General features: G+C 38.1%; 3 protein-coding genes and 1 pseudogene across 6 annotated transcripts; 1 reads left to right on the plus strand and 3 right to left on the minus strand.

Annotated features, from left to right (window-relative positions):
* Positions 1-269: 269 nt before the first annotated feature.
* LOC103404400 (HIPL1 protein-like) lies at positions 270-3,604 on the minus strand. Of its 3 annotated transcripts, none has more exons than XM_070816903.1 (7): positions 3,063-3,604; positions 2,755-2,912; positions 1,878-2,648; positions 1,575-1,791; positions 1,307-1,485; positions 959-1,194; positions 270-793 (listed from the first exon to the last, which is right to left on the minus strand). In XM_070816903.1, exons 1-7 carry the CDS (start codon positions 3,154-3,156, stop codon positions 370-372), a joined length of 2,079 nt encoding a protein of 692 aa, XP_070673004.1. In that variant the 5' UTR covers positions 3,157-3,604; the 3' UTR covers positions 270-369. The 3 variants fall into 3 exon arrangements, with proteins under 3 accessions (XP_070673004.1, XP_070673005.1, XP_008341526.3); XM_070816904.1 differs by having other exon boundaries at positions 959-1,200; positions 3,312-3,602; XM_008343304.3 differs by having other exon boundaries at positions 959-1,200; positions 3,063-3,602.
* Positions 3,605-5,346: 1,742 nt separating this feature from the next.
* Positions 5,347-7,215, minus strand: LOC103404402 (protein ASYMMETRIC LEAVES 2-like). Its single transcript, XM_008343306.4, has 2 exons — positions 6,144-7,215; positions 5,347-5,661 (listed from the first exon to the last, which is right to left on the minus strand). Exons 1-2 carry the CDS (start codon positions 6,971-6,973, stop codon positions 5,562-5,564), a joined length of 930 nt encoding a protein of 309 aa, XP_008341528.2. The 5' UTR covers positions 6,974-7,215; the 3' UTR covers positions 5,347-5,561.
* Positions 7,216-10,777: 3,562 nt separating this feature from the next.
* Positions 10,778-14,064, plus strand: LOC139193282 (uncharacterized). 2 transcript variants are annotated; one of them, XM_070816270.1, is made up of 3 exons: positions 10,778-11,553; positions 11,638-11,929; positions 12,807-14,064. In XM_070816270.1, exons 1-3 carry the CDS (start codon positions 10,966-10,968, stop codon positions 12,950-12,952), a joined length of 1,026 nt encoding a protein of 341 aa, XP_070672371.1. In that variant the 5' UTR covers positions 10,778-10,965; the 3' UTR covers positions 12,953-14,064. The 2 variants fall into 2 exon arrangements, with proteins under 2 accessions (XP_070672371.1, XP_070672372.1); XM_070816271.1 differs by lacking the exon at positions 12,807-14,064 and adding an exon at positions 12,259-12,668 and having other exon boundaries at positions 10,779-11,553.
* LOC139193638 (putative pentatricopeptide repeat-containing protein At3g28640) lies at positions 13,188-13,943 on the minus strand (annotated as a pseudogene).
* Positions 14,065-16,843: the final 2,779 nt, after the last annotated feature.

Consider the following 16,843-nt stretch of genomic DNA (forward strand, 5'->3'; position numbering starts at 1 on the left):
TTCCTGGAAAAGCTCCCACCTTACAGTAGTAGAGATTTGAACTTCAGTCGATAGGATGGAGCACATCCGCTCTAGCCAATGTAGAAATTGATTAGTTCCAACACGATTAAATTCCAAATACGTTTGTAATCTTGTAGCTTAGACATAGTTCTTGTAAGATCAATTGTATAGCATTTGGTCCATGATGTTTGCAACTTGCTCTCATCCGAACACATTCATCAAGTTCTGTTGATTTCTTGTATGAAACTAGTTAAATTAACCCTCGCCTATGCTGTAAACTTAAGCTTGTTGTACAATAAATTCATGGAAGTTTATAGATGTCCTCAAATTGGAATAGTATGCAGAAGTTAACAACTTCTTTTCTTTAGCTTATAAAATTACAAGTGAACACCGAAACGGAAGCAACAATGTACAGAAGATGATCAATAGCTCCAGTGTTAATGGATTGTTCAACCGCCCTGTGCTTGAAGGGGAAGGAGGAGGAGAGGGAACAGATTTTGGAGGGGAAGAGGATGTAACATTCTCTATGGAGCAAGTGTAGTTGCAGCGGCTAGGCTTAGCAACTCGATATAAGCCGCTGCTGGTCAGCATAAAGATGTCTTTCCTGTTATCCTGACCAAATGAGAATATGAACCCTAATGCAGTGACAGAGCTTCCTGCCTCGGCACCGCACTGGATAGGAGAGTCCAGAGCACAACTGACCGCGATTTTAGCGGTAGTGAAGTTTCCGCTACCTTCGGGAGTTTCTAATCCTGTCCATATACCACTGGCATACAAATCTGCATAAATATACCTGCAAACATAATTTACATACTGCTGTGAAGGGTCATGAACGATGTTTCTAGAGTAGGAAATCTCATCAGATGTTGTAGTAGACCCTCAAAGTGGTGCTACACCACTCGACGGGACATGATAACCGAAGAGCTGTGGTATCTGCAGATGTTCGTATTGAGCTTACCTTCCATACATGCACGGATCTGTTGTGGATCGGTAAAAGTAGCCTCCTGTGATCGATGCAGATTCTTCAGCCTTGTTGACTTCAGAGTGTGTGTATCCCATTACAGGGAAAATTGGGTTAATGGAGCTGGCAGATGTATTTCCTCCCGGAGATTTAGGGGGATTGTATCGAAAAGGCCCCTCGTAAACACGCCATCCATAGTTTCCGCCCTTGGTGACTAGATCAACCTCTTCGTACTGATCCTATACAAACAATAACTTGAGCATTAATGATACCAGAAGCTTGCAACAAATGTGCAGAAGGCATGTTTATATCGGATAACGTACAAAAACTAATCTCAGTTACTACCTGACCAACATCTGCACAAAGGAAGTAGGAAGGTCTTTCAAGATCAAAACTACATCGCCAAGGATTTCGAAATCCTAAAGCCCAAATTTCCGGCCGCAGTTCCTCATCTTCGGTAAAAGGATTATCTCCAGGAACAGAATAATTTCCCCATAGGCCAAGGTTAGCAATTTCTTTTGCACCTGCAAACAAGTATTACATAACTGAGGAAAACCTACGAAGAATATGGTATCCGAAAGCCTTTTAAATTTTTATTTTTGCCATTGCTCACTTGGTATGTTATCGATGTCGAGCCTCATAATCTTTCCAAGCAAGGATTTTTTGTTCTGTGCGAAATTGTAAGGATCACCTATGCTTCCACCGTCTCCCATCATGAAGTACAAATATCCGTCTTTAGGTCCAAACAGAATTTGACCTGCATGATGGGTAGTAAATGGAAGGCCCATGGTGAATATTCTTCTGACTTCAAGTGGTTTTACACTAGCGAACTGAAATCCAGGGCAAGAACAGTATCAATTAGCAATGTTCGCATGTAAAGTACGTGAAATAACGCTTGAATCATGCAGAAATTTACCGACGAAGGTTGTGGCGTGGTAGCATTGGCAGTGAACTCTGCTATGATACTGTGGTACTGACATGGCTGCCCACCATTATCCGGTTCCAGCTTCGAAGGATCGCATCCCACATCAGAGTTACATGAGCATCTTCCTGAACATTGTGGCCATGTAACCTTGTCACAGTTGAATGAAGCAAAGAAACGGCCATTTTGGACATAGTTAGGATGAAATGCTAATCCCATCATTCCAAGCTCAGTGTCGGAATATACTTGATCTGTTATGTCAAGAAAGGGATTTGCTTCGTCGATCACCAATGTTTCTCCTGATTCTTCCTCCGGAACAGTTGCCAGCCATACTTTACCTGCTTGGTCGGATAAGAAAACACGGTTTGACCCATCGGGATGGGCTACCATGTTGAGGTACGATCCATTTCCAATTTTTTCAAGGCACATACCACTCGGGGGACTTGGAATTTCAGTGCTGTTGAGCAACACAGGTCCACCATCAAAACAGAACGATTCATCATTTGAAGATCCACCAAACGCGTTGCAAAAAGCAGTTTTTGACTGCCATGTATCACTCAGCTTGGAAGTAGAATTGGACGGAGTTCCACCTCCAACTTGCAACGAAAATGGAGAGTTTAACAATGCTACATTTTGGCATTCATCCCAGACCTTGGAACAAAAGTCAACTCCACCAGGTTGGTGCTGTGATGAGTTGCAGAGGAGAGGAACTTGTCGAGGCGCTGATTCAAATCGATATAGCTCAGCAGAAAACTGATCACATCTCTGCAAAGCATGTCGTATTCAAATACACATGAACCGGTGCCAACGGTTCCATATCACTTAACACAGTAGCTAGCAACAAGAAGTAAACAAGCAAAGAATCTCTTACCGAGCAAAGTATTGATTTCACAAGAGAAGCACAACCAAGATCAGAAACATTCATTGCCTTAAATAGATTCTGCAACCGCAAATCCTCAGCGGAATCACAGCAAACGCTACCATTGTATCGACAGAAATTAAGCGGAGTCTTCGGCGTGATGGGTGATCCTATTCCAAATTAAACCGGCAAAGAAATTAACTCGCAGGGAAACGAAAACTACAAAATGCAGAAGTCGGCTTTTTTTCCGAACAACGAAACAAAGCATGTAGAAATGAAAAGGGCAACCAGATAATAGATTTTAGGAGATAAACACTTACTCATATTTGTACACAAGGGAAGGGAAGAAGAATAATCAGTAAGCAGAAGCATGTTACAGAACACGAACACGAAAATAGCGAAAAAACCACTCATCTTTCAGAACAGATAAGTAATCACTGACAGCAACGACGAACAAAACCCGAATTTCTATATCTTTCCAACAGAGAGTTGAGATTACGCAATGATGAACACATAAAAAATTGGAAGCTAGGTTAGGTTAGATTAGGTGGTCGTCACCACTCTATCACCTTGTCTAGTTGGCGAGCTGTGATTAATTACCACCTTTTTCCTTGATTTATAGCTGCTGCCATTTTTAAAGAGAAGGTTGAGGTGAGTGTGCGTGTTGCCAGTTGGTTCTTGCAGCCCCTCAATCTCTCTCCGTCTCCTATATATCTTCTTGTAACTTGTAAATCTTTTTCATGGTGGAATATACAAATCTTATACCAAAATTCAACATAAAAGCACCAAATACAATCTAGTTGGTTTTCTTTTCTCCTTTTTATCGGTAGTTTCTTATCGTTTTGTTGGGCGACATTGTCGTCTTTAGCACCAAACCAGAAACCGTTGACGTTTTTCTGATTTGAAAATCCATGGATTGAAGCTTCAGAAAAAAATCAATTAAAAAAAAGCAAAAATATATCTTATAATTTTGTAGGAATAAATAATAGCAATGCGGCAATTTCTTATCAGTTGACTTTACTCGACAATCTTAAACATATAAGCAAAGAACGCGGCAAGTTGACTATTTGAACGTACTCAACAGCAATAGGATAATAGTGAAATTTAGATATGGTTGAAATCATTGGCTCTTTCTTTTTGCTCGGATGACTTCCTTAAGGATATTTATTACGTTTCAAATACAGTACAAAGATTGGGTTTGGTTATACAAATAATTGGGTTTAGCAACCGGAGCTATCATTTTGCATGTGGTGCACTATTAAAGTGAATAGAGTGTTGGATTTGTATCTGGTTCAATAACTAAGTAGATAAAGTGTTGAATTTTCAGCCATAAATTACTCTAGAAGAAAAATTATGCATTCCAATCCTCCCGAAAATGGGAGGGAGGATTAGAAAAGAGAAGTTTTCTTCATGTCTAATTCATCATCTCAAAATGAAAAATCATTCTCCTTTCCATTTAAAGCTTATTAATTGATTTGCCCCCTAAAATTGTAATTTAGTCTCATTTACCCTTAAAACTTGTTTTGTCTCACTTTGCCTCCTGAAACAGCCATTACTGTCTGCACACCATTTTTGTTCATTCCGTCAAATAGTTACTAAATTAAAAAGTAGTGTGAACATTTCATTTTTTTACGTAGGCAGAGATAAGCCCCATGCTTGGGGATGTGACACTTACATGTGAATTTTGGTTGATCACCACATATTTACCAGCCGCATGTGAATTGTGGCAAAAAAAGTTGGAAAACAATTAGGGTTAAGTAAAAGAGGATAAAGGAAATTGAGCTTGCGGGTCCAGTCCCAAAGTTCAATCTCAACTAATGTCCATATTAATTTAAGGCATATTTGACCGAATTGACAAAAATTGGGTGAACTGAGATTAAATGAGATGAAAATAGCAATTTTGGTGGGCAAAATGAGACAAAACAAATTTCATGGGTAAAATGAAACTAAATGCCAGTTTCATAGAGCAAATCAATTAATAATCTTACATTTAATAGGTTATACATTTCAACCTCCCTAAAGACATAAGCAGTTGACAACGACACCATCAAGCTCTCCTGCCCATGGCAAGGATAAAAGTCAAAGGTATTAAAGATATGATTAATTACTAAATTCTATCTTGAATACTCTCCTAATTGAAGATCAACTCAAACAAGCATGAACTCCAATCATATACAATCAAGAATATTTCCAAGATAATATTCCCAAGATATTATCTCATAATTAATATCCTTGGATTATTCTTCCTCCATCCATCCTATAGATGAATGCCAATCGAATGTTGCCATGTGTAGCAAAACCCTATATACATAGCCGGCCCTAACTCTATAAATACCTCTTGCTACGCACTTAAGTCCTAAACTCTCTCTCCAAAGAAACTGACTTAGGCATCGGAGTTCCATTGAGCCATTGGCCAACCCCTCATCTCGTGGGCGTGTGTGACTTTGGCCTTCATCAAATGTGTTATTTTGTTTTGTGTTGCAGGTACAATTTCGTTAAGATTGAAGAAATTTGCTACCACAACTTTGATTTTAACAAAAAAAATAACATTACACTGATAAAATTGCAGAGTGTTTGAGAGAACTTGGTAGGAGAAATATAGAAGAGGGCAATGAACATTTTAAGTGCATTTCAATCTTCTCCAAAAATGGTTGAGTAAAGAGCTAGCCTACATCTCTTATTCAATGAATGCGTACGTGGAAACAAATAAACAAAATTGTTGAGCTTTGAACACCAAATTTGCAAACAAATGAAAAAAAAATAAGGAACTCGATTGTTCTGAAATTACTTGAATTACTTCAGTTGTCTTCTAGCTATAGCTACTTCACACTCGTTAGACTGAAGCATGCTGCCGCACTCTTGAGATCATTTGAGACATGTTCGATCGATTGCGTGGTACCCTTGAACGATGATTCAGCACTGCATATAAGTAAATTTAATTTGTTAGACAGTATAATTATCATTATTATTTTATGTAAGCAATATTTTTCTATGAAATCATCTAAACTATGGTGCAGAAAGGGAAGAACATTGACGTAGCTAACTAGGCTAAACAATCAGCAATTAGACAATTGGCTCATTTGGAAGTGTTTTGAAAATTACTAAAAGCGTTTTTGTTGAAAATGTTTTCAAAATCAATCCCTAATAAAAATTCAAGTGGATCCTGAAAAAGACTTTAAGTACTTCCAAGAAGCACATAAAAACACATAGTGATTTGGTACTCAAAATCAAATTTATCAAAAGCGTTCGAAGTGGATCCTAAAAAAGACTTTAAGTGTTGCTTCTTTCGAAAAATACTTACACTGATTCAGTTTCACCAATTTAAAATCACTTCCAAATGAGCACAATTAGTAAATTAAATCTCAAATTGTAGAAGACAATTAATTAAATATTGTACATACCTAGACTCACAGGCTTCTTTAGATTCGATATAAGATTGTCGATCATCAGCAATTGTATCAAATGGAATGTCATCATAGTCATGAGGAACGTCCATTTCTTGGTGAACAGGAAAGGCTTGTGAAGAAACCAAACTAGACTGAACAGCCATAAGTTGTTCGACATTGTTATCGTTATAGTAGGGATGTTGAACCCTAAGAGGTTTAACCATATTATCATTGTCGTCAATATAAACCCCATTAAGTCCATTTGCAAGATACTCATTACCCACCCAGGACATTCCACCACTGGCACCAGCAGCGCCAGAAGCATATTGATACGGATATTGATGTTGTTGATAAAGTGTCAGAGTCGCCGCGTCGGTGTTTGTAGGTATACCTAGCTGCAACTGCGGTGAAGGAGAAGAGTAGTGCGGTGAGGAAGAAGGTAGTCGATATTGACATTGGTCCTTGCAAATTGCAAGATTTGTCCTCACATATCGAAGCTCTTCTAGGGCTTGCTGTAATTGGAAATTCAATTGGTTTATGATGCCCATACACCCGGTGACTGAAAATTTGGCACGCATATTGGACTCGTATATGATCGATGTCATAGCCTCCTCCTCTTGCTCTGGATGAACTTTCTTTAGAATCTTCATTATGTTCGAAACGCCATACAATCGGTGGGCGTTTTGAAACATCATCGGTTGATCTGCCGGGAAGTGTGGAGCAAGAGCGCAGTCCTTAGCGCACTTTCGTCTATGGTATTTGCACGCAGCACAGGCTTGGCTTGTGCCTCCTTTTATCGTCATTGCAGGGTAGAATGTAAATTCATCAACTTTTTTTATGATCATCAAAACGCAGGTTGAATAACTTGATTGGAGAGAGGGAGAGAAAGAGAAACATGGAAAGATAAAATTGATCGGAATTATAAGGCCGGAAAACTGATCGAAATGAATAAGAATATGCGATCTATGGCTTGGTTTTGATCATCAAAACGCAGATTTGATCGATCTGCGATTGATGAGAAGAGGTGGATTAGAAGACCAAGTAAAATTTGAACGTTTCTCTATTCAAAAGTAGATCTTGTTGAACTGATTTTTACGTATCTCGGGAGTCATATTTATACACAGTTGCACGGTTAGCTTGGGAGGTTTGGTAATTTTCCGCTGTATTTATGTATATATATATGTGTGTGTGTGTATATATATGAAAATCATGCCCCTCTTCACTTTGTTGTGATAGTGACGTGAGCTAACCAAAGCTAGCTAGATGTCTTGGATGATATTTAAGTATGTGCCAAAATAAAAAAAAATTAAGGAGAAACACCATCCACAAATTACACGAAAAAAATATGATAGAAGAAAGTATAACCCTTAAACTCGAGTAAGGTTTGGTAATTTTTTTGTGGACACAAACTGTTTGTACCATATTTTACCTTGCCTTTGGCAAAGAGTGAAAAACAAGTAGATTGTATCAGTTTCATAGTACTTAAAAGTCTGAAGTTCTAGTCTCCCTTCATTACTTTTGTCTCACATTTGAAAAACATGAGATAAGTGCATTATCAATCAAACTGTATATATGTATGATCATGATAATCGAAATCAAATATGATCATGATAATCAAAACGAATACTATTAAATATTTATGTACATATATGTGAGTCCTATTGCTTGCAAAAAGATTTAAAATTATAGTCTCTTTGGTGAAAAACATATCATTTCTTACGTATATATGACCTATAAGTCTTAATTAAATACCCAAAATGTCTTATCTTTTTTCTTCTTTGCCCATTCAAATAAGTATTTAGAATATCTTTCGTCTGCATAATCAACCTAATTAATTAAGACATATTATAGCTTAAGTAAAATTTAAATTAGGGTTTGATCGTCATGTGAAGTTTGAGTACGTTTTTGGAGTGCAAAGTAAGGACTTGGCGACCAAGTTGTATAAACTCCGTAACATCCACGCAGTCTGCTTCCCGTAGACAACTGCAACGATAAAATACATACCATAAAATTGTTTAGGAAGTGGTTATGTTGGGTACGGAACCAATACAAGCCAAGAGAGTTACCCCACATTTATCTTCTACTATATTGAACGATTAATACTCACCACACGTTTTTTTAATATGAGTAATATTCAACTCTAAATTCATCCAAATTATGCATACATACGTAGAAGATTCGAACTTCTCTAGTCAAATTTATTTTTAAAACGGAATTAGTTGGTGGCTTCGTTAAAATAATCTATTTTTTTTGGTGTTCAGAAAGACTCATACAATTATTTTAGTTTCTCTTGACCACCATCATGTGATTCATTAGCATAAAAAATAAAACCCGTGCAATGTGAATTATGAGCTTGGACTTCTCTAGCCAACTTAACTAAATTTTAAATCTGCACAATCTACCACAAGGTCGTGTGTTTTCACTTTTATACGTACCTGCGTTATATAAAATTTTCATTATTTTCATAATTCAATCTCAACCATCCGTTTAATTGTATGCCTCTCCCGTATAGTTTCCTATTCCGCCTTATTTTCTGATTCTTCCATTGAACACCGGTACCGAGGGCAAGGCGTAAATTTGCTTCTTCATATCATCAATTTTCTGCCCATTTGATTCGAGGTATAAAATTACCCGACGTACTTTTGCTCGATCTTGCATGCATAACCCTAATTATCTATATAATTAATACGCTGTGCTTAATGAATTCAGATCAGTGCATGCAATTACGGTATGGATTTTCTCAAAAAAGCCAAGGTGGTACGATTTCGAAGCCACCACAACAAATACCTATTGGCCGACGACGATCAAGTGTCGGTATGGCAAAGCTGCGACGGAACAGTGCAGAACACGCGGTGGACGGTGGAGCTAATTAGCGAAAATCCAAACGCATTGCGATTGAAGAGCTGTTTTGGGAAATACTTAACGGCGTTAAGTACGCCTTTTCTTCTCGGAATCAAATGTAACAAAGTCCTGCAAACCATGCCAAAGACGTTGGATTCAATAGTGGAATGGGAGCCGGTAAGAGACGGGTACGTGTGGAAGCTGAAGGCGGCCAACGGGCAATTCTTGAGTGCAAGCGGGTGTAGCGTACCGCCGTGGAAAGACACCATCACGCACGACAATCCGCGTACAGGTACGACGAGAAATTGGGTTCTGTGGGATGTGGATGTTGTGGAGATTCGAGAACAACAACAACAACAAGAACAAACGAATGTTGATAATGTCAATGATAGTTCTAGTCGTTATAGTACTACTGCAACACAAGATCCAACAGAACCAGAACCACGGTCTGTTTCGCGGTCGGAATCTTCACAAACACAGCCAGACTCTCCAGCCGTCGTTGATCTTTCGTCAACCAAAGATCGTACCAAGGATTCGGATAAAAAAAATACATAACATATATAACGTTGGAATTTTGGGATTATTAATTAGTACACATGATATGTATGCAAGAAAATCAGGGTTTTACTTGTATCATTGATGATGATTGATCAGATGATCTTCTTTCTACAAAATAGACTAAATTTCCTGACTATATATATTTACACACACGCATTACACCAATTAATTGGATTTTGCATTGAGTGTTACCTTTTCTGTAAATTTTTCATCACGAGGGCAACATGAAGCTAAGTTTTGTGTTCAGCTGAAAGAAATTTTCCAAAAATTAATTAGATATTAAGGAAATTGACTGTAGTTTTTTTTTTTTTTTGTATTCTATCCACACATCCATTTTTGCTTCTCACATCACTCTCTCAATTTTCGGTCATCAGATCAAATGAGTTGGAAAAAATAAATGGCCACAAATTACAAGGTGTGTGAGAGGTAAAAATGAGTGTGTGGGAATATATAGCATTTCCTTTTTTCATTAGTACAATTGTATTTTAGATAAAGAATCTCACTAATATTGATGATTAAGCGCTTTCAAGTAAACGTTTAGTTTATAAAAATAATTAATCAAACCTAGAAGTACCTCTACAATAAATTTGAAAAAGAGTAATGTTAAGGAGACTAAATTGTTGATAATTGGATTATTACTTAAGCGTTGATAAACGTGCATTTCTTATTGGTAACACATCATTTGGTTTACAAATTTTGTCTCTCTAACATCACCCTATGAAAAAAGTCACTAACATTAATTGTACAGAATAAAGCGCGTCAGCACTAAATAACCCCTTAAATATTAATATGCTTTTTAGCCACCTCATTATAAACCTTTTACCCACCTTATTTTGTGCAATATCAGTATTTACAATCTATTTTTCTTGTTCTCCCACTAAGTTGCAGACTTGTCGATATGTTCCAAGAGAATATCAATATGCATTTGGTTTAATATCCTTGTAAATGATCTTGGGTTCAAAACTTCCTCTTAATAATAGTATAAAAAAAGAGTATCAATACAATTGCACAACTTAATGGGAGCCCTATATATAGCTTCTAGCTAGTAGTTCAAGAGAAAATCATACTTGTTTGTCACTTTTTTTGTAGATTTTTTTTTTTTTCAACTAAGAAAAAAAGTAAAAGTTTATCTTTGTAATAGAAAAGGATATATATATATATATATATAGTTTCCTTAATTTCCTCAGCCTCTGTCAACCGTTGCCTCTAATTCCTTCCCCTTCACAAACACATAACGCAAGGCGCGAACTTGCTACATATCATTTCCCCTTTTAGTTCAAGGGTACAAATCACTTTGAAAATTTCAGACGAAAATACAAGCGAAAACTCGTAATTTTGACAATTAACGTTGTTCATTTTGTTCAATCGATCTCTCTGATGTTTTTATGTGCTTAATCACAGCACTTGATCGGTCTTATTGTTTCATAGAGGTACACATATGGAGTTTTTCAAAAGAGCCAGAGCAGTACGCTTCCGGAGCCACCACGACAAATATCTGTTAGCAGACGAGGATCAAGAGACTGTATTCCAAGATCGCGATGGCACGGTGAAGAATGCCAAATGGACGGTGGAGCTTGTCGAAAATGCAAACACTTTACGGTTCAAAAGCTGTTATGGCAAGTACTTAACAGCCTCTAGCTTGCCATTCCGTCTTGGATTGCGAGGCAAGAAAGTTCTGCAAACCCTGCCAAAGAGATTAGATTCGTCCCTGGAATGGGAACCTATAAAAGAAGGACACCAGGTCCGGCTCAAGACGCCCTATGGTCAGTTCTTGCGCGCAAATGGGGGCGTACCACCTTGGAGAAACTCTGTCACCCATGATGTCCCACATAGAACTGCATCCCAGGATTGGGTTCTGTGGGATGTAGATGTTACAGATATTCGGGTTGAATCGCCAGAACGTCACCCGGTGGCGAAACCCCCTCCTCCACCACCAGATGCATTACTTTCGGAGTCTTCAGCACCTTCAGAACCGACATCTCCATCTGAGATTGACCTTAGAACGCCGAAGGCTTCCAAACGGGAGGTTTGTTTTAATTAACAAATATGACTTCTATGACTATCAAGTTTAATTATATTTTGGCTTCTTATTGTTTGTTCTTAAACGCAGTCAAGCAAGTCATTTGATCATGATTCGCCGAAGAAAGATCCAGGGAGAATGATCTACTATCATGTGGCTAATGAGAAAGGAGACGTTGAGGATTCATCGGAAGAGTTTTCCTTCCCATTCAAGGGTAGTGATGTAGAGGGGTTGAAGCAAAAGTTGAAGGAAGAAACCGGGCTGGAGGAAATTGATGTGTGTTCACGCAATCCTCTGAATGGACAACTATATCCCCTTCGCTTGCATCTTCCTCCAAACAACCATGATATGCATATCGTTGTAGTTCTGTCATTGTCCGAAGGTTAGAATTGTTTCAAGGGGTTTTCATGTCTTCATCTTGATAATTCTAAAAAAGTTTGATATGTCCGATTCCAAAAAGCTTACTGAAACAAAAGTATTTTGTACCAAATTTGTTGATCACATTGTTAAACACCTCTCTCACGGATGTGCAATTTACACGGAACCAACCTATAAGTGGGTTTCACCTCTGTGAGAGACGTGATCGGTGAATGTGATAAATGTGTGTTTCTTATAGTACGTGCACACATTTAACGAAAATGTACGTTTATTCCTAGTTTTTCGCTTTATATTTGTGGTTAACTATGATTGTCTTCTGCCCTTCACAAGCAGGAAGTGAACTTGACTGAATTTGCAAAACCTGTTAACATCAGATACCGTCTTGTTCATATTCTGCACATTCAGCTCCATAACTGCTCAAATTTTTAGAGTACAGATAGGAAAGGAAGTAGCACTTCATGCAAAGAAGCAAGGAAATGTTGTTCGCAGATTTTTTCAGTAAATTGGTTCTTCAATTATTTCAGGGCCTGATGGATTTACTTTATTCAATTTTCGATTTCTTGATGTATGAGAACAAAAAACAAGTCTAATTTAGCAGGGCCAATTGTATTTCAACTGTATGTTTCCTAATGTGAGGTTGAAGTTTGTAACTGAGATCAGTAAGTAGAATACATATGCAGCCAATTCATCTCTAATCTCATTTAAATACAAGATATAATTCATGGAGTTGATACATCAGGAAATCGTGTTATGGTGCTACCAACTCTCCTAATGTTTCCATGATTAGATAGATAGAACTAAGGAAGCAGATTTATCGTCATACTAGTCTTTCTTGCCTTTTTTTTTTTTTTTTAAGGTTGACATACTAGCCTTTGTTGCAGGTGGTGATCAACGGCAACATAGTTATCCAAGATCGAATCCTGCAACGATTTTATCTCCAAATTTTAAATATTTTTTGGCACACTTTTCATCGAAATGCTTGTGGGTTAACGGGTTAATAACATGGAATAAGATATGCAGGATGTAATTGTTCATGGGAAAGAATTTTACGTACCCTCTTCTGCCTCATTCAGAGTGATGAGAATATTTCCCAATCAATCTCATCAAGTCAAACCATGCATCTTTAGTCAGACATAACTTTGAAGAGAACACTTGAGCAACAACAATTTAGGGCAAGTACCGACGGGCAATGAGAAGTCATAATCCTTGAGGATTCGCTATCCGGAAGGACCAGAACTGTCCGCATTAGGCATGCAGACCCTTCAATCCTGAGTTAAGTCAGCAGATATCAGCTCCAGCTTTGCACATGTCTGTGCTCGGTGTGAATGTGATACGTCTCCTGAAACAAACTCATTAACTTTTACATCCACCTCTATCATACTGCATCTGGTGTCTTCTTGGTTCATCATTCACCCATCATCTTTCTTCTTTATCCTAACTGCATCTTTACTTCTCCGTGCACCCAAATAAATGTTTGATAACTGAACATAAGCACCGGCTTCTTCTCCGCTGTCCTCATTTTTCTAGATGTATAAGTTCAACAGAAAGCTCTGCAAGATCAACATTCTTATGGACTCGACACCCACTAAGAAAAGAACCCCAGACAGATGCAAATGGCTTTATGCGCATTCTTCTAATAAGCTGAAGTGATTCTTCTAGCTGACCTGCCTTGCAGAGCAAGTCTATAACACAGCTATAATGCTCATGTTTCGGCACAATGGCATAATGAGTTTTCATGTTTTCAAGCAGAGATTTGCCCTTCTCGAGGAGACCTGCATGAGTACAAGCCATTAGCACTCCAAGGACCCCCCATCGAGCCTGAGGCCATCCTCCATCTGCATTGTCTCCAAGCAACGAAAGGCTTTATTTGCATATCCGTGTGCTGCAAACCCTCCAATCATGGCTGCCCACGAGACTGCATTCCTTTTCGACATTCCCTTAAGGGCTTCCACAGCCAAATCAATATAACCACACTTGCCATACATATCAAGGAGCGTAGTCCGCAGTGGCGAAGCCATGAATTTTTAGAGAGACGGGCGGGACTTCAAATGGTAAAAGGTCCTAAAAAATTTAGACAACCAAACTCATTTATAAGCTAATTAAGAACATGAGCTTATCCAAGACCCCATTTCATATGCATATTGTTTCTTCACTCTTTTTTATTCGTCATTTCTTTCATATATCTACATATTTCTCCTCTATTTATTCACACAAATATTAAAACACAATAATAATCAAACGGGCACCTCCACAAAAGCCTATCTAATCAAGCTAAAATGTCAAAACACCCACAATCCAAGATTTTAAGCTTGCATGTAGTCCAATATCCTAATGGAGTGTCTTATGCGTACCGGTTTCGAAACTCCTCCTCTAAATTATTGTAATATTATTGAATTCTCCCTCTCACCTAAATAATAATAAAATTTGAAAGAAAAGTGAGTTTAAACTGTTGGATGCTAAACACTTCCAGGTGGATCGAGAAGGGATGCAGCAGCAACATCAAATGAAGCTAACGGCTAGTTTTTTAATTTGTAACGGCTAGTTAGTTTTTTAGTGATAGTTTTTTGACAAGTGTAAAGCTTAGATTAAAAGCTCCAATGAAGGGCTTAGATTAGCTTTGTACTATCAGGTTGTTGTGGTTTTTGTTAGCTAGCTCCAATGGAGATAAAGACTGACTGTACACACCAAAACCCTACTGACACCATATATATATGGGTGCTATGTGCTGCTGCAATGTAAGACTGCATATAGCCGAAATTCCCCTTTCATATTTCTGTGAAGAACATTACCATTCTCCATAACACAAACCTTTCAAAACAATCATACAAAACATAAACCTTATAAAACACTAACATGGCCTCAGAGCCTAGTTCCTGATCTCAGAAATCTGGGCGTTGTGGAATCTGTATTTGGGGTTGTTCAGGTCGAGGCTGAAACCCTAGGTGTCAATACAAGTCGAAGATGAAATGATCTGTAGGTGGCGATCTTAAAGCTCTAATCTTTGATGGAGAAAACTACGACTATTGGAGGATCCGGATGACAACCATCTTCAAGTCGTATGATCTCTGGGAAATGGTTCAACATGGATATGAACTACCAGAAATGGAGATTGATGTTTTAGAAGAGGATCTTACAGAGAAGCAAATAGCTACACTGAAAGAGAATAGGATGAATGATGCTAGAGCGTTGGGAATCATTCAAGGGGCTGTCTCAGACTTCATATTTCCCAGGATAGCAAATGAAGAAACTGCTAAAGCTGCTTGGGATACTCTGCAACAAGAATACATAGGAGATGTGAAGGTACGGAAAGTAAAACTCCAGTCTCTTAGACGTGATTTTGAATATACACGCATGAGAAAATATGAGCCACTTAAAGACTATTTTTCTAGGCTGTTTGATGTTGTGACTCAAATGAAAACTTATGGAGAAGAACTGCCTAATGAAAGAATAGTGCAAAAGCTTCTAATTAGTTTGACTAAGCCTTATGACTCTATTGTGAGTGTGATAGAAGAAACTAAGGATACTGATACACTCAGTGTGCAAGATGTGATGGCTTCTTTGAGAGCTTTTGACCAAAGGCTCGAAAGACATGTTGATGGCACAACTGAGAAGGCTTTCTAGTCACTTAACATAGGGGCTTCTAGTCATTCTAATCAACATCAAAACAGACCGAGGAAAGATTGGAAAGGAAAAAAATAAGAAATGGGAAGGAAGACCAAGTGGGGAGAATAGACACAACAGTGGTGGTAAAATTAAACCATTGTGCAAATACTGTGATAAAGCACACTTTGGTGAATGTTGGTTCAAGGGAAAACCAAAATGTCACAAATGCAATAGATTTGGTCACCTGCAGAAAGATTGCAGATCAAATACTACTCAGCAAGTGGACATTGCAAATCGAGTACAAGATGAAACAAATGTTTTTTGTGCTTTTAGTGCCAGTGTTGTAAAAGATAGTAAAGTTTGGTATATAGACAGTGGGTGCAATAATCATATGACTGCCCACGAGTCTCTATTGACAAACACTGACACTACATATACTGGAAAAGTAAAAATGGGAAATGGCAACATTGTGGAAGCAACTGGCAAGGGCACTCTCATCATAGAAACCAAAAGAGGAAGAAGACACATTAAGGAAGTCATGTTGGTACCTGGTCTGGAGGAAAACCTTTTAAGTGTTGGACAGATGATGGAACATGGTTATTTCTTGCTGTTTGGAGATACTATGGTTGAAATATATGATGATAGAACTCTGTCGAATCTGGTTGTGAAAGTTCAAATGAAAAACAGAAGCTTCCCATTATTGCTAAAGTGCTTGGAAGAAGTGGCAAGAAAGGCAAGCACAATTGACTCAGAGAGATTATGGCACAAAAGATTTGGACACTTGAATGTGCAGAGTCTGAAAAACCTGCAGAAACATGAAATGGTGCAAGGTTTGCCCCAACTAGATGAAATGAATGAAGTTTGTGAAGGCTGTGCATTTGGAAAACAACACAGGGACAATTTCGAAATTGGAAAGGCTTGGAGAGCTGCAAAACCACTAGAACTAATTCACATTGATGTGTGTGGTCCAATGAAGAATGCATCCATCAGTGGGAACAAGTATTTTTTGACTTTCATAAATGACTACTCAAGAATGTGTTGGGTATATTTTATGAGATTCAAATCAAAAGTCTTTAATATTTTCAAGAAGTTTAAAGCAATGGTGGAGCTGCAAAGTGGGTATCAAATCAAGAAGATAAGGAGTGATAGGGGAGGTGAGTATACCTCACTGGAATTTAATGCTTTCTGTGAGGAATTAGGTCTAGAAAGGCAACTCACAGTAGCATACACTCCTCAACAAAATGGCACTGCAGAGAGAAAGAACAGAACTATAGTGGAGATGGCAAAGTCCATGCTGCATGAAAAGAAAATGCCC

This window comes from Malus domestica, chromosome 17, assembly GCF_042453785.1.
Source record: "Malus domestica chromosome 17, GDT2T_hap1".
NCBI lineage: Eukaryota > Viridiplantae > Streptophyta > Magnoliopsida > Rosales > Rosaceae > Malus > Malus domestica.

Excerpts from the sequence above, each read along its gene's own strand:
- LOC103404400 (XM_008343304.3), bottom strand. The coding sequence starts at position 3,156 with ATGAGTGGTTTTTTCGCTATTTTCGTGTTCGTGTTCTGTAACATGCTT. Across the intron at positions 2,649-2,754 it reads TGAAATCAATACTTTGCTCG|AGATGTGATCAGTTTTCTGC; the intron begins GTAAGAGATTCT and ends CATGCTTTGCAG. Across the intron at positions 794-958 it reads GATCCGTGCATGTATGGAAG|GTATATTTATGCAGATTTGT; the intron begins GTAAGCTCAATA and ends TTATGTTTGCAG.
- LOC103404402 (XM_008343306.4), bottom strand. The coding sequence starts at position 6,973 with ATGATCATAAAAAAAGTTGATGAATTTACATTCTACCCTGCAATGACG. Across the intron at positions 5,662-6,143 it reads AAAGAAGCCTGTGAGTCTAG|TGCTGAATCATCGTTCAAGG; the intron begins GTATGTACAATA and ends ACTTATATGCAG.
- LOC139193282 (XM_070816270.1), top strand. The coding sequence starts at position 10,966 with ATGGAGTTTTTCAAAAGAGCCAGAGCAGTACGCTTCCGGAGCCACCAC. Across the intron at positions 11,554-11,637 it reads CGAAGGCTTCCAAACGGGAG|TCAAGCAAGTCATTTGATCA; the intron begins GTTTGTTTTAAT and ends TCTTAAACGCAG. Across the intron at positions 11,930-12,806 it reads AGTTCTGTCATTGTCCGAAG|GTGGTGATCAACGGCAACAT; the intron begins GTTAGAATTGTT and ends CCTTTGTTGCAG.